General features: G+C 39.2%; 2 protein-coding genes across 3 annotated transcripts; one reads left to right on the forward strand and one right to left on the reverse strand.

Annotated features, from left to right (window-relative positions):
• Positions 1 to 221: 221 nt before the first annotated feature.
• MYEF2 (myelin expression factor 2) lies at positions 222 to 24,081 on the forward strand. Of its 2 annotated transcripts, XM_054641944.2 has the most exons (17): positions 222 to 516; positions 4,985 to 5,214; positions 6,424 to 6,476; positions 7,751 to 7,758; positions 7,870 to 7,963; positions 8,827 to 9,018; positions 9,676 to 9,829; positions 10,236 to 10,285; positions 10,372 to 10,435; positions 10,585 to 10,686; positions 10,888 to 10,938; positions 11,013 to 11,081; positions 11,339 to 11,437; positions 13,502 to 13,573; positions 14,802 to 15,004; positions 15,115 to 15,166; positions 16,921 to 24,081. In XM_054641944.2, exons 1-17 carry the CDS (start codon positions 320 to 322, stop codon positions 17,082 to 17,084), a joined length of 1,854 nt encoding a protein of 617 aa, XP_054497919.1. In that variant the 5' UTR covers positions 222 to 319; the 3' UTR covers positions 17,085 to 24,081. The 2 variants fall into 2 exon arrangements, with proteins under 2 accessions (XP_054497919.1, XP_077041636.1); XM_077185521.1 differs by lacking the exon at positions 13,502 to 13,573 and having other exon boundaries at positions 223 to 516.
• On the reverse strand, positions 17,638 to 26,277 carry SLC24A5 (solute carrier family 24 member 5). Its single transcript, XM_054641945.2, has 9 exons — positions 26,137 to 26,277; positions 25,731 to 25,910; positions 24,357 to 24,440; positions 24,162 to 24,265; positions 23,748 to 23,848; positions 22,709 to 22,992; positions 21,548 to 21,754; positions 18,680 to 18,781; positions 17,638 to 18,130 (listed from the first exon to the last, which is right to left on the reverse strand). The coding sequence occupies exons 1-9, from the start codon at positions 26,228 to 26,230 to the stop codon at positions 17,808 to 17,810; spliced, it is 1,479 nt and encodes a 492-aa protein (XP_054497920.2). The 5' UTR covers positions 26,231 to 26,277; the 3' UTR covers positions 17,638 to 17,807.
• Positions 26,278 to 26,666: the final 389 nt, after the last annotated feature.

The raw sequence follows: 26,666 nt of genomic DNA on the forward strand, positions 1-26,666 counted from the left end.
GCAGGAAGGATCCCCCACTTGGGGACTTGGCTTAGTGGCGTACTTAGCAGTGCTGTATTAAAGGGTGCACTTGAAGATCTCGGTCTTTCTCCACCGAGTTGTTTCTGCGATTTTGTGATTCAGTGCCTCAGCGCTGCTGTGAGGGGCAGGGCCGGCCATGCCCGACCCCGCGTCGCCATGGCAACGCACAAAGCCTCGGCGCGCGTGCCCTCCCCCGGCCGCGAGCGGCGCTCTCGCGAGACTTGGAGCGGCGCGGCGAGGCCGAGGCGCTCGGGGCCCGTTTCAAACCGGCGGTCGCTGGGCCGCGGCCCGGCACGAGATGGCGGAGAGCGACAGGGCGGAGGCGGCCGCGCCGCGCCGAGCCGAGGAGGCGGCCGGCCAGGCGCCACAGCCGCCCCCGCAGCAGCAGCAGCAGCCGGCACCGCAACAACAGACGCCGCAACAGCCGCCGCAGGATGAGGAGGCGGCGGCGGCAGCAGCCGGTAGCGGCGCGGGCAGCGCAAATGGCGTCAAAATGTGTGTGAGAGCAGGGCCGGGAGGGCGGCGGGGGCAGCGCGGCCGGGGGGCGGCGGGAGGAGGTGGCCGGACCCCCCCGCCCCCATGGCTCCTCCTCCGCGGGGCCGGGGCCGGGGCCTGGGGGGGCCCTCGGGGAGGCCGCGGCCTGGGCACGGGGCAGGGGGCGGCTCTGGGGCAGCGGCCGCTGAGGGCTGGGCGTGCGAGGCCGCCCCGCAGGGCAGGGCTGGGCTGGGCTCCGAGCCCCGGCTATGGTACCTGGCGCGCCGGTTCCCACGGGATACCCGTCCAGGAGTGTTCCGCATCGCTGCTGAATCGGTTACGTTTCCACTTCTTGCCGAAACGATTTTATTTAAAGCTGTTGAACCAGTCTTTGTTTACGTGAGAATGGTAAGACAGCCCTATAGTAATTTACTTTCTAAAAACAAACCCCGCACATGCATACATGGAGTTTTCTTGGAAGCTGTAACATTTTCATACACGGAGTATGTAAAATTGTGCCTTGTATAGTATGTCTAAAAGGAACTTAGAATAAGGGAGCTGGAAATACCGGCTCTTTGGAACAATACCATGAATAACTTTGTGTGCGTGGTTGTTCTTGATGTCAGGCTTGGAAGGTTGTCACTCTTTACATGAGCTAGATTTTGGCCTCAGATCGTTGGAATTTCAATATCTCTTCCAATCTCATTCAGATCTTGGAGGGAAAATACATTTACAGTAGACTTACTGCTACAGTACATCAAAGCTGCTGACGTCTGTGAAGTTTTGACATGTTCTAAGCAGCCCTGCTCTGATACTGTTGTGTTTTAAAAAATGCATATGGGATCGTCTTCAATATAAAGCTGGAGGAATAAATATGTACTTCATGCCTTTACTTGACTCCCTGTAAAATTTAGTTTAGTTTACAAGCTATAAATTCCACTTTATTGTAAAATGGAATTTGTGGATATGTTTTCTTTTTCCCTAGTCTGGCCCTCAGCTTCCAAACTTCACTGATTAGAATTGAATTTCACAGGATGATTGTCACCCTTTTTGTCCTTTTTAGGCATGTTAATTTTATTGCCATTTGAGGTTGCTACTGTTGAAATGAGATATTTTCTCTGTATCCCTCCTGTCAACAGTATCTTCTTTTGCCTCCAAAACCTCACAAGCAAATGAAAAATCCCTCATTCTGCCTGGTAGAAGTCACAACTTGAAGTTTGAAAGTAATGGCAGGCTCTTGGTAACAGAGATTCAAATCTTATTCTTTCACATACAGTTTCTAGTCTTCCCCCAAACCGGTTTACAAAGGATTAAACTGTTAGTCTGTGGGTGAAATGTATTACTTAAAAAATGATTTTATTAACCTGGTTTGCTTAGCATTCATTAAACTGGAGAGGAATCCTGACTCGGTTTGCACACTTCTCTAAGTTTTTTGTATTGGGCAATGGAACCATTCAGCACAGCAAAGCTGAAGTGATCCATGTGTTTTGAAATCACATGTTGTGAACTTCTTCCATTTCTGTCTGCTTATCTTATTATGGACACTTGTGAGGAGGAGTAGAAGTTTTTTTTTTTAAATCAAGTTTTAGGGCTTTCATGTTGATGTATCTTGTGCTTATTATTTATAGGCTTCTAGTTTTGCATGTGGAAAGCTTGGTTTTTTTCTTCAGAACTTCATGGAAAGTTCAAAAGCTTTTTTTTTTTTTTTTCAAAAGGTATAATTGGTCTTTCAAATCAATGAGCATATGCACATTTTTTTGAGAACTAATTGTAGACATCTTTTTTCCAGTCCTAAGAATGGTGGTGGTCTGTGATTTCACAGGCAAATATAAATATTGATTTAATGTATGAAATTTGTAGCTCCTACAAAAAGTAAAGATTAGAAATTATCATTGTTTTCCCCCCATGAAAATGTCAGTTTAGAATTTCAGAGTCTGTCTTTTCTGTGGTCTGTAGGTGAGTAATGTGACGTTGCTTTGAATGTATTTATGATTGAAATTATTGTTAATATTCAAGGAGGAGGGTAGGAGTTGTGAAAGGATTTCTGCCTTCAGCCTGGCCTGTGTTGGTTTTGGCAGATGAGTTTTGCAAGGATTGTTTCTTTAATTAATCCTCTATTTTCAGCAGCCTGGCTGTGATTCCCAGACCAAGTGCAGTGTGGCTTTGTTTCCCAGATTTAGGAGTTTATGCCAGGCTTGTATCTTCTGTGCTCTCTACTGATTTGTACAGCCAGGTCTTGCAGAGTCTCTGGATTCCCTGTTTGGGGACCTGTCTCATCCTGTGCACTACATTGAGCACCAAGGGGCTGTTTCATAATCCTTTAAGCAGGATAGAGCTTAAAAGGCTGAAGAGAATCCATTGCTCTAATCCTAAAACTTAAGGAAGAACTCAGTTTTTTTCTAGGAGTCTGGTTGGGCAGGAGTTTTGCATTTGCAAATGGTGTTGGATTGGAAGGAACTGATCTGACTGAAGACCTGATACTCTGCTCTTTGCCTCCTCCCTTCAATCCTTCCAGTTCCTGCATTGTTCCCTTCATTTCACTTCACTACACAGCCACAAAAAAATGGTGTTGTCACAGACAGGATGGTGTGGAGGAGGGATGATGCAGAAGGACTTGGAGAAAGCTTGAACCAGATAACATGTTGTTGACTTGAGATGTTTTAAATTTTACAAATACTTGCCCCAGGGGAGTATCCATGCATTTCCCAGTTGCTAATCCACTCTTAATCCACATCTAAACACAAGGACTGTGAAGTTAATACCATGTGACTATTTCAAAATTGGGGAAAAAGTCAGGGGAGAAATATGGATGTATTTGAATGTACTCCTCCCTGAAAAATGCACAGGCTTGAGTAGAAGCTCCTAGCATGTGCTTTTGAGTGCAGGACTGCCACTTACTCACTGTTTTGTTAACTATGCAGAGAGCTGAAAACTTGTCAGTTAACCAAAATCACTGGTTTTGCCATATGTTGTGGTTGTAAAACTGAAATGCCTGAAACCTTCCAAAGTGTCTCAATGAGATAAAAACTAAGCCTTGTGAGATGTGAGAAATATAGTAGAGATAGTGATGTAATTTAAGAAGGAGGGTTCACAATCATTCACTTCTGTCAGTCCTGTAGGACACCTCCTCCTAATTGTTCTAAAGCAAGATGCTAATTCTGGCTTTTTAAAATACATGTTTCTGTAAAAGTACTTTTAAAGTTTCTCTTTAAATAGGCAGTGATGTGTAGTTAAAGATGCTAAGTAGCATCTGTTTAGTGTATCACATTTGTGTGGCTTTATTCAGTGGATTCTTTCAGTTCAGCAGTTCTCCTTTTTAAAAGTAACAATTCAGGCTCCTTGAGCCTCTGTTGGCATGCTAAATGACCTTGTGATAATAACAATATCAGGAATGCTGAAGACTTACAGATACTTCTAATTCTGTTGAAAATGTATGGTCTAACTGAAGTTGACTGCTGTAAAAAAAAGCAGCCAATTTTCTTGTATTTTCATCTAAAAAATAAAAATATTTTAAAAGGAGGATTTCGGTGCTGCTGGTGAAGTTTTGAAAGACCAAGGGCCAGATGTCTGCTTTGTTGTTTTTAGTGGATAATACCTAGTTACTTAATTAGTCTTAGTTTCATAGCATGGCTTAATGCAGCTGTTTCCTATGCATTTAACAAGTTTTCAAATTCTAGTAGTGTTAGGCAGTGAAACTGAAAAAACATTTGTTGTTCTTAGTTGGATTTTAATTTCTAACAGTAGTCTGGCACAAATTGTGAATAAAAATCCTTTATGGGGTAGATAAAACCCATATATAATTTGATATAAAACCTATTGGAGTTGATATATTATTATTCCATTGAATTAAGCATCTTGAGCTGTTTCAACTCTCAAGCTTAGACTGTTTCTACTCTCACCCATCTGTGGTGAGTATCCTGTAACTTGTCCAAGCGAGGTGTGAAAATTACCAAAGCACCAAGGCATGGGTATTTTAGGTCATTTTTCACTCTTTCTGTTTTGGTCTTTGTAGTAGTTTCACAGTTCAATCTTTCTGAGTCTTGACAGACAGGATGTGCTGGCACAGGTTGCCCAGAATTGTGGATGCCCCAACCCTGGAAGTGTTAAAAGTTGCCTGGAGCCCTGAGTAAGGTGATCTAGTGCAAGGTGTCCTTGCCCGTGGCAGGGGCCTTGGAATTAAATGGTCTTTAAGGTCCCTTCCAACTCAAACCATTCTAGGATTCTATGATTCTGTGAAATGGAATGAAAGTGAATTAGTAAGATGTACTTTCTTTACTTAGCATTGGAACATTTTTTTTGTTCTTGGTAAAGCAGGGAATTACTCTGATAGCATGAATTTATTTTTCCTAATTTGAAAAGCAGCATTTGACATCCTGGGAATTCCAATAGCATAGGAAATACTCAGTTATATAAGTAGGAAGTAGGATAGTCTAATGGTCCAACATAAGACTAACAGTGTTTTTGTTTGGATTTTTGTTTTTTAATGTAGGGATAATGATGAGACAGCAAAAGAAGGGAAAGCACCTGTGAAAGAAAAGTTTGTTGCAAAAGCAAAGGCAATCCCTTCTCTTGGAAACAAGAATAAATTCCACCCCTATGCAAAGGAGAAGAATGCAGGCTCTGGAGACAAGAAGGCTGTTAATCGCAATCGAGTTTTTATTAGCAACATCCCCTATGACATGAAATGGCAAGCTATTAAAGACCTGATGAGAGAGAAAGGTAACTTACTGCTTGTAATACACTTCACACAGAAACCAGTGGGGCTTAAATGCAACCTATGTGTCCTTTGAGCCACACAGATTTGATTTGACTTCTTTTGTTTTGGGCTGTACTTGGTACATCTATCTCCCTTCCCCCTCTTTCATCCGAGACAATTGCATTGCAGGGTAGGCTGGGTAAATGAAGTGCTCACAATCTTCTGCCATTCTGGTGTGATAGTAGAGAGTATATGCATGACCTCATGAGTTCTTAAAGAGATTGTGTTTTGTCTAGTTGTAGTTCTTGTAGATTTTTTTTTCTCTAAGGGCTTTTGTATTTAAGCAACACATGAAGTGTGTTAACCTGAATAATAAGGGATGTCTTTCAAAAGTTGTTTTGTATTTCTTTGGTGGAATCTGGCTGTGGCATTAACTTTGTCTGCATTGTCACTACTGCCATGACTGTTTGTCTGGAGCTTTGTATTAAAAGCTTGTTCCTATTGTTGCAGTTCTGATAGAGAAACCTGACTACCCCAAAAATTTTATTTTAAATTTGGGGTGAAATAATGATAACATGGATTTTGTAAAAAGTTAGTTCTGTGTTTTCCTTGAAAAATTGATTCTTCAAAAGTAATGCAAAGCACACTTGGCTTTTAGGCTGTGAAAAATGCCAGACCCCCCTTCTGTAACTGCTGGCTTATCTGTTGTAAGGTGACGTGACTATTTGATTGGTTTATTTACTTAAACTTCCTACTTTAGAAAGTGAGTCGCTTGCTGTGAAATATTTGATGTGTAAATTTGGTTATTATTGAAGGAAAACTTTTGACTGAAGATATTCAGGTAGAAAGTCACCTTAAAACAGGTGTTTGTGAGTAGGATGAAAAATGTAACACTTTTCAGTGAACGTTGACGTTTCATTTGTTAGGTTAAGGGACTGTGTATATCTGAATTTGTTCACCAACTATATCATACTGGCCAAAATATGAACTGTAGTATGAATTAGGTTAAATATAGTTGTTTGTTTTTAGCTTTTGAGAATGTGGCTGTTGCATATTTCTGAAAACTAGCTAAATTATATAGCCATTGACAGGAGGTATGGTTGGTCTGGTTTTGATTGTTGGTGAATAATAGGTGATTCTCTGTAGACTTGTGCACAGGGGCACAGTAAAGAAAGATACTGGTGTTTAAATGCATTGTCTCTTGGTATTTTCCCTTTGTATGTCTTATGTAGTTGGTGAGGTTACATACGTGGAGCTGTTTAAGGATGCTGAAGGAAAATCAAGGGTAAGTGCCGTGGGCAACAATCTGCTAGAGGTTTAAAAGTTCCTCAGCAGTTTTATTTTTGTATAATACCTGTACCAGTTATTGGAAAGTAAGTTTCATTTTTACACTGATTTTCATTAAGGTAGCCTTGAGGATTCTGTATTAGAAGTAGTCTGACACCTTCATGCAACTCACACTAGTTGGTTGTAAGGGACAAAGTACTTCTGTAAATGTTAACAAATGGCTTTTACTTAATCCTTCTTTTTAGCCAACACCTTTGTCTTGGTACAAATCTGTTTCATATAAAGGATGTTCAATAAACCAATCATTCTATTAAATTCTGTTAGTGTAGTATGCTCTTCTTGGGGCCAATAAGTATAAAATGTTAGCTAAGAATATACTGGGTGAAGTGCCTGATTTCACAGCTTTGCAGGATTGGTACTTTTAAACACTGGCTTGATGTATTTACTTTCTTAAAACTAAATGGATGGAGATTGTTGGTAGCCAACAGAGTGCCAGCAATGAGGCACTAATAGTGAAGATTGTTAAAGTTCCTTTGTCTTCTTAATAATAGTCAAAAGTTTGGCCAATAGCAGCTCCAAACCTGCAGTGAAGAACATGAGAAATGCAGGTTTGAGTTTTAACTGAGGTTGTATCAATTGTTGTAAATTACTTTCTTTAATACTTGTTAAAACTAAAACATGCTGTCAGCTTTGCTATGCTTTAAGAAATCCTCAACTCTTTGCTTGATTAGAAGGATGCTGGTGCTGTCAATAAGGTTATTTTCTTATAAGGTAATTTCTCAATTATGTTGTAGTACTGAAGAGGTATGCAGACTGCTTTTTCATTGTAGTGGTGTACTTGATGTAGGTAGATTTTAATTTTGTAGTTAGTGGACAACTTTTAATGACGTGATGAGTGTCTTGATTGGTTTTTGGTTGTTTTGGGATTATTTTCTTTCCACCCTTTCCCTCCCACCTCCTCTTCCCAGTTGTCCTTACATGGATCTGTGTGGCATTTTTCCAATTCTGATTTGACTCAAAGAGCATAAGAGACAATGTATTCTCTTGCATTTGAATGGTATGTATGCTGAGAAAGTAGGAGAAATTCAGATTGGCTACCACTAAAGAGCATATATTATGGATTTTGAAGCTGAAAATAACTTGTATAGTTACTTAACAGTGAGCTGGGATCTTTAACTGGAAGCTTCATTGTTCTGCCATATGTGCTGACTGACTTCTTTTTTTTCTTGCTTGTTTTCTCTTTACGTATGATGACAAATCTCGTGGATATAGGGTTGTGGGTAAGTTTCTTTTTTTATGTGTGTAGAAGCACACTGCTATCCAAACATTCTATTAGATTTGGCATGGTCAACTTTATTTTAATACTCTAAATGTTTTGATCTCTTTCTAAGTGTGGTTGAATTCAAAGATGAAGAATTTGTTAAGAAGGCATTAGACACTATGAACAAATATGATCTTAGTGGAAGACCCCTGAATATTAAAGAGGTATGTTTATTGCTACTGTTTTGAATTTGAAATAATGAAGATGCTAAAGCTACTGAGATGACCATACAGGGTTTTGAGAATCTTAGATGTGCAATTTCCAGTTTCATTTTTTTTGTGAATTTTTATTGATGGGCTGAACTGCCTGTTGGCTTGCAGAAGGTTGGATACTATGCTGAGTAAACTGACAAAAAGCATGTCCTAAAGTCAAAAGAATTAATGCTGTTTTTTGTTAAAATAGCTTTTCTTCATATTCTTACCTTAGGGTTTTTCCAACTTAGGTAATCTATGTTTACATTGCATACCTGCTTCAAAATATGACACAGAACGAGCTAATTATTAGACCATTACATATGTGCAAAAATGGGGCTGGAAATAGAGAAGTTGTGTTGTCTGGAAAGTGAAATAATATCAACATTTCTATTGTAGTGCTGTAATATGATGGTATCTGATGCAGTTCTTCCTGTCCTGTTACAATTTTAATAATGGTATTAATAAATAATACAAAACCACCACCTACTTAAATTAATTCAGTTCTTGGAAGAAAGTGCTAGACTGACAGTCCTTTAGCTTGAAATCTTTTCTACTTGTCCATAGGCTAGGTACAGCATGTGAAGTGGCAGTGCACGCTTCCTCAACAAGTGCTTTGCCAATATGCCTCAACCCTCATCTGAAAGGACCCACCTCTAGAGGTGAGGGAATTAGGGCTCCATGCTAATTCAGTTCATGATCCCTCTGACATGGACAAGTGTATTTATTAGTTGATAATTTTGATGGGTTTATGCAGAGTTTGAAATAGTACCATTTTGTTTGTTGCCTGTCCAGTTGTTGATGGTTAAGTGGCTTTGTTTGTGTCCACGTTTCAGGATCCTGAAGGGGAACATGCTCGTAGGGCACTGCAGCGGGGAGGAGGGCAGTTTCCAGGAGGACATGGACCTGATGCAGCACCTGGAATGATGAATTTACCACCTTCCATCCTCAATAATCCAAACATTCCTCCTGAGGTTATCAGTAATTTGCAAGCAGGCAGGCTTGGATCCACGATTTTTGTTGCCAATGTAAGCTTAAAACTGTATTTTATAACTTCAATGTTTGATCTTTGTAAGACACTTTATACCTGTGTAATTCGGATTTAATATAAAGAGGAGGTTGAAAAGAGTTCACAGTTAGTATATTGAATTGAAAATGTTGGGTGTGTCTTTAGATTTTGGACATGGAAAGATACATTAAACTCTTGAGACTGACATGCACTTCTAATTATCTGTTGATTCAAAAATATTTTATACATCTTTTCACTATTTACAATTGCATTTGTTTTTTATTAAATATATATGTCAGCTTACTTAAGTTTATCTTGCTAGTTACTCTAGACTAACACAATAAAGTTCCAACAAATGCAATGGTTCAAGTTCTTTATTAGCACAAAAGACTACTGTATTTAGATGAGGTTTTGTGGAATTACAGCTGCTCTTCTCCAGAACCTACCCAATGGTAATATGTTAATTAAAGTAAAATACATGTACATATTGTACATACGTGTTCAAATGGTGATTTTTTGGACTTTGACACCGTGTGTGTATTGCTAAATCTCAACTATTTACAATTTTCAACCATTTTGTCAATGAAGAGTTAACAGCAATGCAGAAAATCTCTTCCAAATGTAATAGCAGAACAGAGATGTGCACTGAAATCACTGGTGTATTTCTGTGTTTAAGCTTGACTTCAAAGTTGGCTGGAAGAAACTGAAGGAGGTATTCAGCATTGCTGGAACTGTGAAGCGTGCAGACATCAAAGAAGATAAAGATGGCAAGAGTCGAGGAATGGGGACAGTTACCTTTGAGCAAGCAATTGAAGCTGTTCAAGCAATATGTATCCTTGGTTTTGGAAAATAATTGATTATATATTGATTAGTCTTTAATGGTTCTGGCAGCGTAGTTTTACAAATGGTGCCTATTTGCCTTGTAGCTATGATATAGGGACTAGAGTGTAATACTGTGCAGATTGCATTTGTAATGCCTGAATTTACTACTAAATTCTATAAGTTCCTCATGATGAACAAAATTAAAATACCTGGCAGTGTGACAATTGTGAAATTAACTTCAGTGTACCTAACAGCTTGTATTGCATCTTCTGGCCCTTGAATTGGGTTTCTAAAACTAAGGTAGGGAAAGATAAGACTCATAGCAATTGTACAGAAATATAATAAGTTATTACATTGATTCTTCAGAAGCAGTTAAATTGCCTTCTTTAGACTCCTTGACTTGCATTTCTTCAGCTATGTTCAATGGACAGTTCCTGTTTGATAGACCCATGCATGTAAAAATGGTAAGTTGCTTTCATTTCTTTCTACTTTATATGTCTCTGCCAAAACATTGAAAGGATCATAGCATAACATGCTTGTTTTTTGTCAGGATGACAAATCAGTTCCTCATGAAGACTTCCGTGTTGTGGACAGCAAAAGCTCACAATTACCTCGTGAGTGCCTGCTCTGTTTTCTACCCCTTGCACTTAGTATATGGTGATCTGTGTTTTCACACAGTTAGCAACACTTTTGCTTACTGTGGTCTCTGTGATACAGAGGAAGGTCTCTCTTCTGATCATACTTAATTTTTTTTGTTTTTGAGGTGGTCTTGGTGGCATTGGTATGGGACTTGGACCAGGTGGACAGCCCATCAGTGCAACACAGCTGAGCATGGGTGGTGGAATGGGGAGCATGGGTCCGGGAGGTAAATCCATATTCTTCATTTTTAAGTTATACAGAGCTAGTTTAAGGATTTTAAAGTTTAAAATTGTCATTTCTGTGTTGCAAAAATGACAGACTTTTGACAAAGCAAGCCTTGTCTAGTATGCTTTTGATATTTTAACTGTCTGACTTTTTAAAAATCCATTAGGGTGTACTAAGTGTTGTTTATCTTTTTGGTTTAAAGGTATGGGAATAGACGGCCCAGGATTTGGTGGAATGAGTAGAATGGGAGGCGGTACGTGCAATGAAGTTTTTTGCATTAAATATTTCTTTAAGACTGTATAGAAAACACTTTACCTTATTTTGCAGGACTTCCTGGATTTCGTGGGATGGAAGGAATGCCTAACATGGGAGGATTTGGAGTCAACCGAATGGGAGGTAGTTGAACACCGTTCCTGTACACCTACTAGTTTGCTAATATTTATTTATTAAAAACTCTCCATTTAGGGGTGGGTGATATAGATCAGTTCAAAGGAGTTGAACGTGAGTGGAGGCCTAGGAGCTGGCGGTGGATTTGAGCATGTAATAGGTGCCTCTGACTTGTGCATTAGACTCTCTTCTATTTAAACAAGGAGGAGCATCAACTCAGATGTAAATAACAGAATATTCCTGTTTTTTTGCTTTGTTCTTTCCAGAAATGTTCCGTGGTGGAATGGGAGCAAACATGGAAAGAGAATTTGGTCGTGGTGACATGGCATTGAACCGTGGTTTTGGAGAGTCTTTTGGACGGATGGGTATGGTAACTGTTAAATTTTCTGTAACATAGTATTGGAAGAATTTTGCTAGAAGGAGACCTGGTTTCATTTGGTCATTTTCTGTCTCTTCTCCCCCAGTCATTACTGTAAGGATGGAATCTGAATGTTCTTTACAGTCACCTCTTTCTTAAGACAGGGGTTCAGGTGTGGAGGGTTTTTTTCCCTCTGTAAAATATAAATGGAATAGCTCTTTGAGGAAAGCATTTACCTTCATACTGTATATTTTGTGGGGTATTAAATCTGTGGGGTGTTGAAGTATATGCTTCTGATAATGCTGAACATGGTGTCCATGTACAGCCTTTGTACCATCCACGAGCCTATTTTGCAAATGCATGGTGTAGTACTGGTTCTACTGCAGATCAGGTAGCATTGGACAGGAGTGTTGGATTTTGGTGCCCTCAGTTTTTGTCCTGCCTTCTGAGCTCCTGTAACTCAGAATGGTATTTATTGGCCTCTTCTGTATCTGAGCCAGGATTATTTTGTTTATAGATGATGTCTTGTTGGCAGTGGGGTTCCCTCAAATGAGTTACTCTTCCATCTTCAGAGGCGTGGAAGAGCTCAACAGCAGAGCCTTCTTGCCCTTTGTTACTATGCTGTTACCTGGATGAATCACAGAATCCCTTAGGTTGGAAAAGATCACCGAGTCCAGCCTTTAACCCACCACTGACAAGTCCACCACTTGTTACTTGGTAGAAGAGACTGACCCCAACTTCCTTTCAGATAGTTACAGAGAGCAGAAAGGTCCTCCCTGAGTCTCCTTCTCTCCAGGCTGAGCACCCCAGCTCCCTCAGCCATTCTTCACAAGGCTTGTGCTCCAGAGCCTTGAGCAGCTGTGTTGCCCTTTTCTGGACACACTCCAGCACCTCTATGTCTTTCTTCTTGTAAGGGGCCTGAAACTGAACACAAAATGCATTATAGGAGACAGCTATTCTTCCTGTTCCCTGTTTCTTGTACTTTTCCATTCCCTTAATTCACCACCTTGAAAGAGAAGAACTCCTAAGAGCATAAGGTTCATCTGGTCTAAAAGTTGAGGGTTTTTTTCTAATTTTATTAGTTGAGACAAGTCATAGAAAAGGGTAACTGTTGTGTGCTTCTCTTCAATACTGATAATTGTGTAGAAGTGGTAAGAACATAATAAGCTTGTCCTTTAAGCTAGTCTTAATGCCTTGGAATGAATGTCTTAGAAATCAAATGTATGCTTTCACTCTGGCTACTTGCATAAACATCTGTTTCCTGTGTGAAAATGCAAGGTCACTTAAGTTATAAATGTTTCTGCAAGCAGTAGGCTTCTGAGTCTTCAGGTGACACGTTGGTTTAAAAATTCATGAACATGGCCACTGCGAGAAACTGATGGGGGTGTCTTTCATTCAGTAGATCCAGCAAGCTTCAGTGTACAAACTGTCAGTGATCTGCCCATTTGAATAGTGTCCTGAGAACCAAGATTAGAGATTCCCAGCTTCACCTTAAATAATGGAAGGAAATTGTAGGGACTTTTAATAGATACTGTGTTTGATCAGGGAAGGCCCTGATGTACTCTTGTTACAGTATTTAGGTTATTGGTATCTTAGAAAGAAATTCTGTGAAGGCACTTGGTTTTAGTAACCTTGAAATCAAGGAAGGTGTCTTTGATTGGGCTGTAGTATCAGAATGGAATTGAGGATGTTTGATTTGCAACAGAATTGTTGACTTTTTATACGATCAAGTTCATATAAGATGAAGCCTTGAATTTTGGAGTTGTTTTTCCCAATGTGGGAAATGGCCCATTTGGTTTTACCATGTTTGTGCTGCTGGCAGGCTGTCAGAGGGGAGAAAAGCTAGAAGGAAATCAGAGTAGCTTAAATCCTGTAGTAGAAAAAGAGAAAGTAACTTTACTTACAAGGTGTTCCTATTTAGTTTGTATAGTAAAGGCACACGCTCAAGTGCCCTTATAGAAGGATATTGCCAGGTGGCACTGAGAGCAGTGCACTTCATTAGCGTGTGCTTTGTTTTTTTCACTAACTGGTGGTTTCAGTGTATGTCACTTCATTATTTTTCTCTGTTTAGGTGGTGCAATGATTGGTGTTTTTGCGGGAGGAATGGGAGCACCTAGCATGGGCCCAATAAGATCTGGAATGAGTAGGTTAACTTGTTTCAATAGAACCTAAATGCATAGGCAATGTAACAATACCGTGTACACCCACTTGTATCAGAGGAACTTGGTGTAGTGTAGTGTCTTGCTGTTGAGGGAAGTAGAACTCTGTTGCATGTGACAAGTCTAACAGTTTTCAAAGCTGTTTTGTTGAGGTAAAAGTTCAGAGGAAAACTAGTTAATACAGTCTTTCCCTAAATCTTAGATTTGGAATGGTTTCAACTTCTAGTTTGGAGGGAAAAGTGATTAAAGTAAACTCGTGTTTCAGAAAAAAAGACAGGCAGAGTTACTTGAGTAAAGTTCATGAAAGCTGAACCTCAGTAACGTCATCATTGAAATAAAAAATCAACCTTGAATTTCAGATTATCCCCCAGTTTAATTTTGTGCAAAGCTCCAATACTGAGTTTGTATTGCAGCAACTCTCTGAGTTCCTCAGTCTAGAGCAGATGAGAAACTAAAATCTTGCTAGTGCCAATCTTAGAAGGCATAAGGCTTAAAGACAGGGTCCCTCATGAATGTTCTTGATAGTTTTACTGTACATTAATTTTTAATTATGAATCCAGAAATATTATAGTATTTGAATGCTATTGCTCTTAGTTACTTATATAAATGAATTAATACATTTTATTCCATGGTTGTACTTTTATCGGGGTTTAAACTGTGACACATAGGAAAGTTCATGCTCTTTACAGTACTTGCAGTAACTTCTGTTCTTGGCAAAAAAAAAAAACCTTCTCTAGAAGATTTTGCAATTAAGTGTGGGCATAGCTACATTAAGTTAAGCTGGATATAAATGAAGGAAGCCAAATAAACAATTGTATATCTGGTCCAATTATCTGTATCTGTGTATTGCCACAATTATTTATTTGATCTTTTTGGTAAAGGTATCATATTTTTTTTTTAATTAAACAAGACAGACTTTGAATTCTTGTGTTCAGCATTTTGCTACATTAGATGGTATGACTAATAGCTTGATGCAGTTTGGTTTTACTATTTTAGAACTGACACTCTATATCTTGTATAATACTTTTCTAAAAATACTAGCCATGCTCCTCGATAAATCACTGTGCATGTATAAAAGTTATGGTTTATATTACAGCACTTTTAATAAAGTTATTCTTCTCCTGACACAAGAACTTTTTTTTGTCCCAAATACTTGTGTGTTTATTACTAAAAGGAGATTTCATTTTATCCTGCATTTCTCTCTCTGTGTAGGTGGTGGAATGGGTGGTATGAACAATATGGCTGGAGGAATGGGAATGGATCGGATGGGCGCCGGTTTTGATCGGATGGGACCTGCCATGGGTGGAGGCCTGGACAGGAACATGGACATGGATCGAGGATTTGTGCCTGGCCCGATGGGAGGTGGCATGAGAGAGAGATTAGGCTCTAAAGGCAACCAGATATTTGTGAGAAATGTAAGCAATGAAATAGATAGGAACCACAAGCTTATTTTATGGGTATGTTTGATTACATGCTCTTATTCTCATTGTAATATTTTGTTACCAATAATACTTTTTTATTTTAGCTTCCTTTTGACTTGACCTGGCAGAAGCTAAAGGAGAAATTCAGTCAATGTGGTATGTATATGAACCTTACCTCTGTTCATCTCTATGGACTTCATGTGTTATGTGCTGTTTATTAGATAACAACAGGAAGACTGTTGTCTGACTCTGAAGAAGAGTCTGGCTAGCTTAATTTTTCTTGTTTCACCCAGCTTGCTTGAGTTATATAGTTATATAAATAATCTTTAGGCATGACAGAACACAAGACCAAGGTACAGTATGTGCTGTGTTGGCTCTGAGTGCTCACTTGCTATAAACTTTAACTTATTCCTTTAATAAAATTACTCTTTGATTTTTTTTCTTTTTTTTGATGTATTCCCTGGCCAGTAAAAGTATATAATGTACTGTTTCCTTTGAGTTAAATATGTGCAGGAGCCTGGATCTGTCCAGGTCATGCATTACTTTAGAAATGGGGCTGCATCAAATCAGAGTTAGTAATTTTGCCAGTGTAGCATTACAGGTTTCATACATATGGATGATCCTGATTAGCATATTTGCAGGCTGTGTTTCCCTTTATCATGAGAAATAAAGGTTTGCTACAAATATTCAATAATTTGTTTTATCTAATTCAGAAAAGTTGGTCTTTTCACAGAAATAAGTGAAAAATAAAGCTTGAGTGTCAGAATACATTACATGCTTTGAAAACACATTTTCAGAATGGAGAGCTTTAACTGAATTACAGGATGACTTCTTATTTTGGATAGACAGAAAGGATAAATAATCTAAAACATACTACTGATGCCTAGGACAGTCATCATACAGCTGTTTAGAGATTTGCTATAAATTAGACCTTGCAGTTAAATTATGAAAAATTACAAGGTGTTGATGTTTTCTTTGTAGATGGAGGATATAGCACAACAGGTTCTTTTTTTTTTAAGTCTTAACCTCCTGAGCAACTTTCAGATAGTTCAGAATGTTTTTTTCAGTATCTCTGTCAGCTAATAGATGTAGTAATTATGTTCAGTTGCTTTTAAGAATTATAAGCAACAGATTGTGTTCATGTCAGTATCATAAAAAATACAAAGACTGTTTTCCCAGTGTACCATTTCTTTCAGTGAAAAGACAGTCTTACATGATATTTAAAAATAAAAGGCTTTGTATTTCAGGGAAAAGTTTTTTCTTCCTAGTGACGTTCAGGGGCTCATGAGGGGTGTGCTACAACATACCATAACCAAAAACTCATTAGCTCCAGGGAACTGAACGTTCTCAGAGGTACATCTTCATAAAAATATTTCCTTGTAAGTTGAGTGTCCAACCTCAAGGAAGCTCAGCAGGAATTGGATAGTGCATGCTACTTTTCCACCACTCCCAGCCTGGTAACTTTATTGTTTTAAAGGCTTTAATTGTGCTCTGCAGCTTCTTACCAAAAATGCTTGGTTGTGACTATTGCTTGGTATGTTTTTGTCATGAACAGGGTGGACTGGATTAAGCTACAGTTCAGTTAATGCCTATCAATACTCACACTTTTGTCAGTATGAAACACAAATCTTTCCCTGAGTCTTACAGGGCACTTGGTTTCAAACTTGAGGTCAAATACAGGCACACTTCAGGAAAGATTTGAGATAGCAGATCTGGATCTGGATTTGGATTCTTTCCTGCTGTTTTGTCTCATGTCACCTTGCCTGAATGAGTCTATGTACCATCAGTCTGAAAGTGCCAATTTCATATGTTCCCCTAGATAATACTTAAAAATTTTTTTTATTACCTCTGAGTTAAGTTGTTAGTACACTGAGGACTTGAAATAACTGCTGTTTAACTTATTTATTCAGGTCATGTAATGTTTGCAGAAATAAAAATGGAGAATGGAAAATCAAAGGGCTGTGGAACAGTCAGATTTGACTCACCAGAATCTGCTGAAAAGGCCTGTAGGATAATGAACGGCATAAAAATCAGTGGCAGAGAAATTGATGTCCGCTTGGATCGCAATGCATAATTTAAAACTGTGTGTTCAGGAACATTCCTATGTCTGTTTAGCTTCTCTGTCTTAGTAAGTCATTTTTAGTAACATTGTATGCTTACAAAAGCTGTAAAAAGGAACTTTTAAATCCCACCAGCCTTTAACAGTATAGTGTTTAATATACTGTGATACTTGTTAACTGAATCTTACTATGTTTGGTTTTTAAAGACAATTCGCCTGATTTTTGTTGTTTTTTTAGAGGCACTGAGCACCTGCTGGTCCCTATAGACCGGGGATGCTTTGGATGCTCAGTGCCTTTGGAAAATTAGGCCAAGTGTCTCTAGTCATTCAGTTTAAATGAATGGTTATACTGTTTTTAATAAAATAAGCCATTTTCTCTGTTAATCTCCAGAATGCATAGTGGGATTTATTTAGTGTTTTCTGATCTTTTTTTTCCCCGCCAAATGTGTGTATCAACATTGTAATGTAAGAAGTAGATGTCTTTTTCAGAATTTTGGTTTTATATGTGTGTTGTAGTCATACTGTAATTCTTGACTCTAAAAGAAAGGGCTCCAATTAGGCTGTGATGTTTATGTTCTACTTAATATTACTTTAATGACATGACTTAGTTCTGTATATAAGATTTAGAGCCCAATGGGAGTTTGGAGTTGTTTTTTTAAATTTTATTTTGACTAAATGAAGAAACTGATCTTTTTCTCCTGCTTTTATTTTTTTCATCAGCATAATCACTGATTAAAACTAGTTACCACAGACCCTTGTAGGATTGTTTCCTATGATGCCAAGTTCATATAAAATTGATAATACAGTAAATACTAAGTATAGGACAAGACAAATTGTCCCCAATTTTTTATCTATTTTCCAGCCATTCAGGTGAACTGCCAGAAAAATGAAACCAACAGAACAGATAAGAGAAATGGCTGTGTATGTCAGACCACTGCTGTTCACTTCTATGGGTCCTGATGTATTTACGAAGGCAGTTTTTATAAACCAGGGTATTCCCAAACAGAGCATATCAAATACATTGGATCCTACGATGTTAGACATAGCCATATCTCCATTTCCTGTAAAAGAAGAAATACAAATAAGTTGGCTTAATTGTATTGCATGAAATTGCCAAACTGTTTTGGAGGAACAGACTGCCAGCCCTCAGTTTCTCACAGAGCACCCTTTTCAGATTTTGCATTGGAAGAACTATAGTCATGATTCTACAGAACATGGTTACCACAACCACAAAAAGTCTCCCTAAATCACCAGCATCTGCACAGCTGCACTTAAAATTAAGCTAGACAGCCTATTATAAAATCCATTTATGCTTAAAATACCGAGACCTACAGTTGTGTTCTGCAGTAAAACTGTAATACGTAATCAACAACAAATAAACCAATCTAGAATACTTCTCTGAGATACTCTGAGAAGTTTTTAAATGTCTGAGCCACAGCTTTTTCAGGTAAGCTATTTATTTATTTTTAGTAAACTTAAACTCTAGAATTTGAAGCTTGGATTTTGAGGTTACTCCTTGAATTTATCAAAATGTTGACTAGAATTCTTTCTTTTTGTAGTACCTTTTTAAACACATCTATTGGCATGAGCCTAAATACTAAAATCTTTACCTTTTCGAGCCACCAGCACACTTGCAACTGTATCTGGTACACTTGTTCCTGCTGCCAGTAATGTGAGACCCATGACTGACTCTGGGATTCCCAGCGTTTCACCTGCAGTTGAGAAATAAGGGTAGAAAATGCAAGTGTGGTTTTAGTTAGGGCTCATCCACTGAAAGTGCTTTGGACTTTGTTTGCTGGAGAAAGAATCAATCATACAGTAATTTCATATGGAATGTATCAGCTAACTTAACTACATGTGAGGTGACTGAACCACAAAGCAGTTAAAACAAAGAGTAACAACAGATATCCTTTCCTTGTTCTTCAAGTCTGCAGTGGTCAAGACAGTAGCAATTATGATTTTTTTTTCTTGCAGATAAAGTAAAAGTTTAAGTATCTAACAAATTACTATTCCTTTTTTTTCTCCCTCAACTTCTAGAAAATACTATAGTCTCTTACAGTTTTGGGCACCGCCTTGTTAGTGTTCAAAAGTCTCATGAAGCAATAACTCTTATAATAATTCTTTTTAATCCCCTCAGGGGGAGGGGAATAAGCACATGCATTATCTTGGGGAGGACAGGCATTAAGATATTAGGAGAATACTGTCTCAACTACATGCCTTTACCATTTCATTCCAATTAGAAAGTGATTTGGAAGAATCAGAGTGCAGAATTTTTATATGACTTGTAAGTACAAGTAACCCCTTAGAAGTGTGAGTTCCTTTAGGGAAATACTCGTTTAAATTTAAAGAAAAGTTTTAAACTGTTATTAGAAGGGCGGCTTATTTTTCCCTAATCCCTATTTTTCTTAGCCCCAAATGTCCTGTAAACATATTAATTTCTAACTTAAAATACAGGGATTCTTCAAAACTGTTTCAGCAGTTGTACCATTCAGATGCATCAATATGCTGAAGTATTTGATATCTCTAGTCAAGCTACAAAGTAATTAATTTTTCTTAAACATTTTTGTTCACTAAAAAGTATCTTAGTATTTTTTAGTGTTGAAATCTGAGTTCTTACATGAAATATTTTGACATATTTAATAAGAGCAGTTTTATTTAAATAAGAGGCAGTACACTAAGCTAGGTCAGCAATGCTTGTCTATTACTTACCAGCTTAGTCTAGAGCAGCCCAGTAAATTTATATTTGAAACTGTTGATTTCAGAGGTACTAACATGATCCTGTTGCAGAATTTGTACTCTTTTTGTCCTTCCATCACTTCTAATAGATTTGTAGGGTGAGGGACCAACAAATCAGCTTTTATAAATCATCCAGGCTGGAAAATAATGGTTCAAACCAAGGTGAAATATGAATGAACCAGCCTTATGTACCCAACATTAGTTTCTAGCCCTCTGAAGGTTATAAGACAGAATATAAACTCAGGAGAAGTTAATTTTTTATTTTATTAGATAGATTTATCTTCTATTTAATGTGTAATGTTTATTTTCTAGCAACTGACCATTAAGACAGAAAAGTCTTATTTTTCTAGGCTTTTGTTAATTTTGTGTATTAGTAGCAATGTGTTGCTATAAGTAGTCGAATTTTCTTTGCCAGCAACAGAAAGATGTACTAAATTAGGTTTGTTCTTGACCATCAGTTTAGTGCCCAGCTATGATACTTTTGTGACATTCTGATAGACTGATTATGCAATGGTAGAACCTTTGAGTTCTCAACCTTCATGAGAGCCTGGACTTGAATATATTGTGTGTTTAACTTGAAGTGTTTTAACATGTACATAGAATATAATTTACCTAGAAGTAGTGGGCCAAAGACCCCAGTACTACCTGTGATGACTCTGGAAAGTGAACTAATACACTCTCTGAATCTCCACCATACCTACTTTCATTTGAATTAATGCTTTGTCTTGTAGAACAGCAATAATGTTGACTTGAATCGTGTTTCAAAGGCTTCTAGCATCCAGACAGTGAACCCTTGCTCTTTGGGTACAAGTGGAAAATTATTTAACCAAGGAGTTAACATGGTGGGTATAATATCCAGTGATCTACTAGTAATTTCTCAAAGGTTTACTGAATGTGTAGGTCTGCTTCTGCACTGAACAAGGAGTTATTCATATCTGAACTAGTAGAAAGCTTGAGTAGGATTAGTGAGTTATAATGTGAAAATGGCAAGCTTTGAAACATTTCTGTAGAGTTTCAGTTTCATTTTCTGCTTGTTCTTAAATATAAAAACTGGATGTCTTTCAAGCTGACTGGAGAAACAATGAAATGAGGAGACCTTTAATACCTCAAAGTCCTTTTAGGAGATGGTTTTTACATATAAGTCCATACCCCTTCTCTCACTTAAGTGCAATCCTTTTACTGCCCCACTTTATGATGCAGATTTGTAAGAGGTCCACATATACACACTCCAAGAATGTTTATAAACATTTGAGAAATTTTTTGGCAGTGAATTTAATGCCAAATCTCTTACTGTAACATTTGTGAAAAACACAGGTATAGAAATTATGGGTTTTTTCAGAAAACTTTGACCTCTAATTCCAGTCTTGGGAGATTTCATGTTTGTCAGCCTTCAGCATGACAAGTTTATTGCTGTGTGTCTAATTGCTTTGCTTAATGAAGCAGTTTAGTGAAACTGTTTTTAAAAATAGATTGGGTTTTTTGTAGCTACATCAAGTTCTCCTTCATATGATGGTAAGCAGTGTGAAGCAGCTAAACTCTATAAAATGTTCCATCATTGGATAGAAGAGGGTGGCAAACTAAGCAGTCAAACATAAGTTTCTGTTGGTTTTTTTTTTGTTGTATTTTTTTTACAGCACAGTCTGAGTTGCTAAACTGACTTTTAAAGGGAAACCTCACAGGGAAACCACACAACTTTTTCAGTGATTCTTGACTGGTATAGCAACACCACTTTAGGTACCTACCTGCTATTGTTACCATCCATACAAGAACATAAGTTATTGCAGAAATCCATGCTGCTGAAATTAAAAATGTCACCATGAACCAGTTCCTCCAAAACTGTCTTCTGCAATCTGGTATAGTTAAATAGAGTAGTGTGATAATAGGAAGGGATAACACCCACAAAATTCTCTTCATATCTGCTTCAGGCATGGTAAAGACATTTGGATGATCTGTTGAGGAAAAAGCAACTTTTAAATTGTGACATTAGGTTTGAATCCATAGCATACAGTATGTTACTGTCCTCTACTTGTGAGAATACTGAAAAAAGGTGAAACATACTTCTTCCTCAAGTTTCAGCTGTAGTATTAGCCAGTACTTACGTCTATCTGGACAAAATTCTGAAATCAAGTTATTTCTGGGGAGATTCTGTTTGCACACAAGAAAAACATTTTTTCACAATGAGAATAATCACCAGTAAAATAATCTCCCCATGAAGTGGTGATTCCCCAGTGTTGGACAATTCTGAGATTCAGCTGAACAGGTGCTGGCCCATCTGGGACCATGCTTTTGCCAGGAAAGGTTGGACCAGATGATCCTTGAGATCTCTTTCCAGCCTAATATTCTATGATTAAAATGTTTTTTATTACATCACCAGGGGTGAACTAAGGTGGATGAGAAATTAATTTCTTTATAAGGGTTTGCCCATAGCATTTACCAAGAGTAAGTACCAACTGCTCTTTTTTGCCTGAGTGGAAACATGACCTGTGGCCACATCACAGCTATCCCTTTACTTTTGATATTATGCATATTTTGGGCTACCAACCTGCCACTGTCATATGGAAAGAGTGTATATTACTACAGTACCTGTGTGGCTTTCAGCTGATAGTGCATTTTACAAGCAATGTTGCTGGGAAATTTCAAGTACACACAACAAAGGCAGAAGTTCTACTACTACACAAATGAGCAACTATCCTTGCATTCCTCTAGCAATTGACTTCGTATGAAAACCATCACTCTGATTTTGCTCAATGTTATATTCCAAGTTAGAATAATGATTTACTGAAATACTAGGCTGGAGTTCTTTTGTGAACAAAATCTTAATACTGTCTGAGAATCAGCTGTTGATAAGAATTGATGCAGACAGGCATGCAGAGTGCTTAGAGACAGCTGTAACAAACCTGTACCTTCAGAGATTTCATCGAGCCCGTGTAAGCTTGTTGAAAGTTGAGAGTAGTCCAGCTCATCTTGAAAAATTCCACTGTCTGTTCTTGACTGTTGACGAATTAGAGGTCCACTCTCGTCCCTCCATCCAACCAGTGGCTGCTGCTCCGCGCTCTCTTCCATGGCTTTGGTAAAACACGTGCAGCAGGGACTGAACTTCTTCATGAGGTATTGGTTGATTTTAATGTCAAAACATAGTACCAGAATATAACACCCATATATCAATAATAGGGATGCACTTTCATACCTAGAATGAAAAACAAGTTTTATATAACGTGTAGTATAAAAGAACTCAATTGTTGGCATAAGAAGAGAAAGAAGATTTGCATGAATAGCAGGAGAACACACAAAAGCATCTATTTGCAATTGTATGGCTAATGTCATACATAAGTTTGTGAGTATCCCCATGTCTTTCAGCAGTTTGATTAACTCCCCTCCTCTGCAGAATCTTGTTTGTGTATTGTATAGCTGCATGTTTTTTCAGGGGATCTTACTGATTGAACATTTTCCTGATATTTGCAAAAATGAGTCTTCATGTGATGCTTAAATTATAAACTTCAAGAGACTTATTGCTGGACCTGACTGTCTTGTTGAGTTAACAGGAGTTTCAGTGTTGATGGAGGAGTTAAAACATCAGAAACTCATGATCTCCTTCTGGCAGACAAATGTTTTTCTGAACAATGCTGGTATGAAAGGAAAGGCTTAAAACGAGTAAATGCTGAACACTAATTGCCATGTCAGAACAGTTGTGATAGAAATTGTGAAGTCTGTACAGACAAGCCTATGCAGGTCAAACTTCAAATATGCAGAGTTTGAATGTTTAGGTAATAATCTTTACAAGCATTGTGACTTTTTTTTAAAGCCAACAGGATGTTTATTTCTGTTAGTGAACAGCAGTTCAGGCTACTTGAAGTTTGGGGCTTGGGGATTTTCATTTGTTTTTCAAAATGCTGTCTCACAAATCTCCAGTCAACAGGAATTCAACACTACTTGTGCTCTTACCAGTAAATTCTGCTGTCAGATATCATCGCAAGCACCGCCGCTGCACTGATGGTATATGCCAGGCAGTCTCTGAACAGCGGCCAACAGGACAGCCTCGAAACCTGCAGATCAGTCATGTACTTTTCTTAAACCTCTCTGTAATACTTTCACTAAGTGCTGTAAATGCTGCATCAATATGTTTCTATATTATGTAAAAATTAAAGATTCTTAGGAATGACTTAAGTATGATATTTAACAAGTTAGTGTTTTTAAAAACTTTCATAGCAAGTTATCTTAAAACTGATTACATGCTGGTTTTGCTACTAAATAATAAACTTGGCAGTTGTCATAGTAAGTCTCTCTTGGCTTTTGTTGGCAAATGAGAAAGGATAACTATTTGGTCCTTAGGAGCAGAACTATCAAAGTTATACATACCACACTGGAAAACAGCCCGCAAGCTGCAGAAATACCGAGAAGATTATATATTGCTGATCCAAGGATGGTGCTGACACCGATATCTCCCTTTGTCACAAAAGCTCCTGTAAGGAAAATGACTCTCTGGTTTGGTTCAGTTTGGCGTGCAAGGAAAAGAGCTCTAACTTATAAGGAATTATAAAACACATCTCTTACCCAGAAAAGCAGTGACAAGCTCTGGAGCAGAGCTTCCAGCAGCCATGAAAGTGGCTCCAGCTACATCCTGTGAGAGGCCAAGGCCTGAGGACAGAACAAAAAGAATTGCTTAAAAAAAAATGATATTGCAGTAGCCTGTACCCTTTACTCTCACTAGTACATAATGTTAGCTGCTACTGAAACAGTTTAGTAGATTAAAGTTTATTTTCATACAGTCGATGCATTTATATGAGAGTCATAAAGCAATATATTGAAAATTAGCCTGATCTGTTGGGCTAGTTTATTCCTAACTTCATTACAGAAATTAGTTTAAATCTTGTAAAATCAGCATTTGTATGCAGGATTAAACTGTGTTTCCTATTGGTAATAATTATGGGGAAATTCCATGGACTGTAGTGTGATACTGCTGTATGATCCATATCAATTCTATCCATCTTCCAGGGAAATCTGTACTACTGTGTCTTCACATACCAGAAGCATTAGTTAAATTCAAACCAGTGCTGTAATCTTAAAATCAAATTTTCATTTTGTATGGACAGTGTAAGAGCCTGTGTGTTACTTAAGAGAAATGAGATTTTTGTTCTGGCAAATTGACTTTCTGGAATGTAACTCACTCTGTGGATCAAGTCCTGCACACCAAGTACAGGGACGTATGGCTGACCATGGCAAAAGTCTGACAAATGCTTATTTATTATCAATAAACAAAACACCAGCTCTTATGGCAGTGTATAAGCTTACATTTGCTGTAAGTGTTCTGATTTGGAGGGGGTTTTCCAGTTCAGGGATGAGTTTCCCTAGGGAATTTTGTTAATTCTTGGCAGCGAAAATCTGAACTCCCTGCCAAGACCATCTCTTCAGTGGTCTGCTGGAGCCAGGGGAATTGTTGCAGGTTGATTAGATTTCTTAGAACCGTGGTAACCATAGAATTCCTGTCCCTCCTGTGTCATACCTTTAATATGTTAGCAGTAGCTCATCACTACTTTTAAAGAAAAACAAACCCTAGAAAGAGTTTTGGTTTCACCAATCACCATCCCTCCTAATTTTTTTCTTTTACAAGTAGTTACCTGGACATAGTACTGTGCAACTCAAAGTGAAATTGTCAGTTTAGTTAATACTGAGGAATCTTAAGATTTTCCTCCAGACAGAAAGAAAGCAAATATTAAATGAATACATGTTCAGTGTAATCACTAGGTTTTTTTCAATAAAATATTGATCCTGCGTATCAAATTATATATTGTATGGACACATCTGTGCATGGAAAGTGAAACTTGTTCAGTTTTCTTTCAGAGCACTCTAACTTTGACGCTTTTTAAAAAAGAAAGTTTAATGCCAAGCTTCTCAGTTTTACAGGAAAACAGTCAGGATGTCACTTACATTCACTGATGATCTCTAGGGAAGGTAGGAAGTAATCATCGCACACAATGGACACGGCCAAAAACATGTACAGTATAATTATGAAGTAGATAACGATTCCTCCATCCTTCCTCTCCTGCGGGGTGAAAAATCCTTCAGGAAACTCCGATGAAGACGAGAGGATGCAACGCGTCCCGTTTTCTGAAAATTGAGCGCAGAAGTGTTACACACCCTGCATGGAACCTTCCCATTCCTCAGGCCCCGGGACGTCTGGGGATTCGAGCGCAGCAAGGACCGCCGCAGCGATGCCGCCCGAGCTCCGCACACCTGCGGCGGGGCAGAGGCGCCGCGGGACGGGCTGTGCAGCGCTCGAGCGGCCCCGGTGCCCTCCCGGTGCCCTCCCGGTGCCCTCCCGGTCCCGCCGTACCCGCGGGGTCCCCGGGGCGCTGGGCCCGCGCGCCCCAGGCCGCGAGCGCCGCCAGCAGCACCAGCGCCGCGCGCCGCCGCGCGCCCGCCCGCATCGCCCGGACTGCGCGCGCGGCGAGGGCGCGAGCGGCAACAGCGCGAGCTGCGGCCCGGGCGCGAGCGTCACGTGGGGCCGCCCCCCCCCCCCCCCCCCCCCCCCCCCCGCCCCTCAGCGGCTCGCCCCGTCCCGCAGCGGTCCCACCGCCGCCTCCCCCGATTCCACCGCCCCTCAGCGGCTCGCCCCGTCCCGCAGGGGTCCCACCGCCGCCTCCCCAGATTCCACCGCCCTTCAGCGGCTCGCCCCGTCCCGCAGGGGTCCCACCGCCGCCTCCCCAGATTCCACCGCCCCTCAGCGGCTCGCCCCGTCCCGCAGCGGTCCCACCGCCGCCTCCCCAGATTCCACCGCCCCTCAGCGGCTCGCCCCGTCCCGCAGCGGTCCCACCGCCGCCTCCCCAGATTCCACCGCCCCTCAGCGGCTCGCCCCGTCCCGCA

This window comes from Agelaius phoeniceus, chromosome 13 (genome assembly GCF_051311805.1).
Source record: "Agelaius phoeniceus isolate bAgePho1 chromosome 13, bAgePho1.hap1, whole genome shotgun sequence".
In the NCBI taxonomy this organism is placed as follows: domain Eukaryota; kingdom Metazoa; phylum Chordata; class Aves; order Passeriformes; family Icteridae; genus Agelaius; species Agelaius phoeniceus.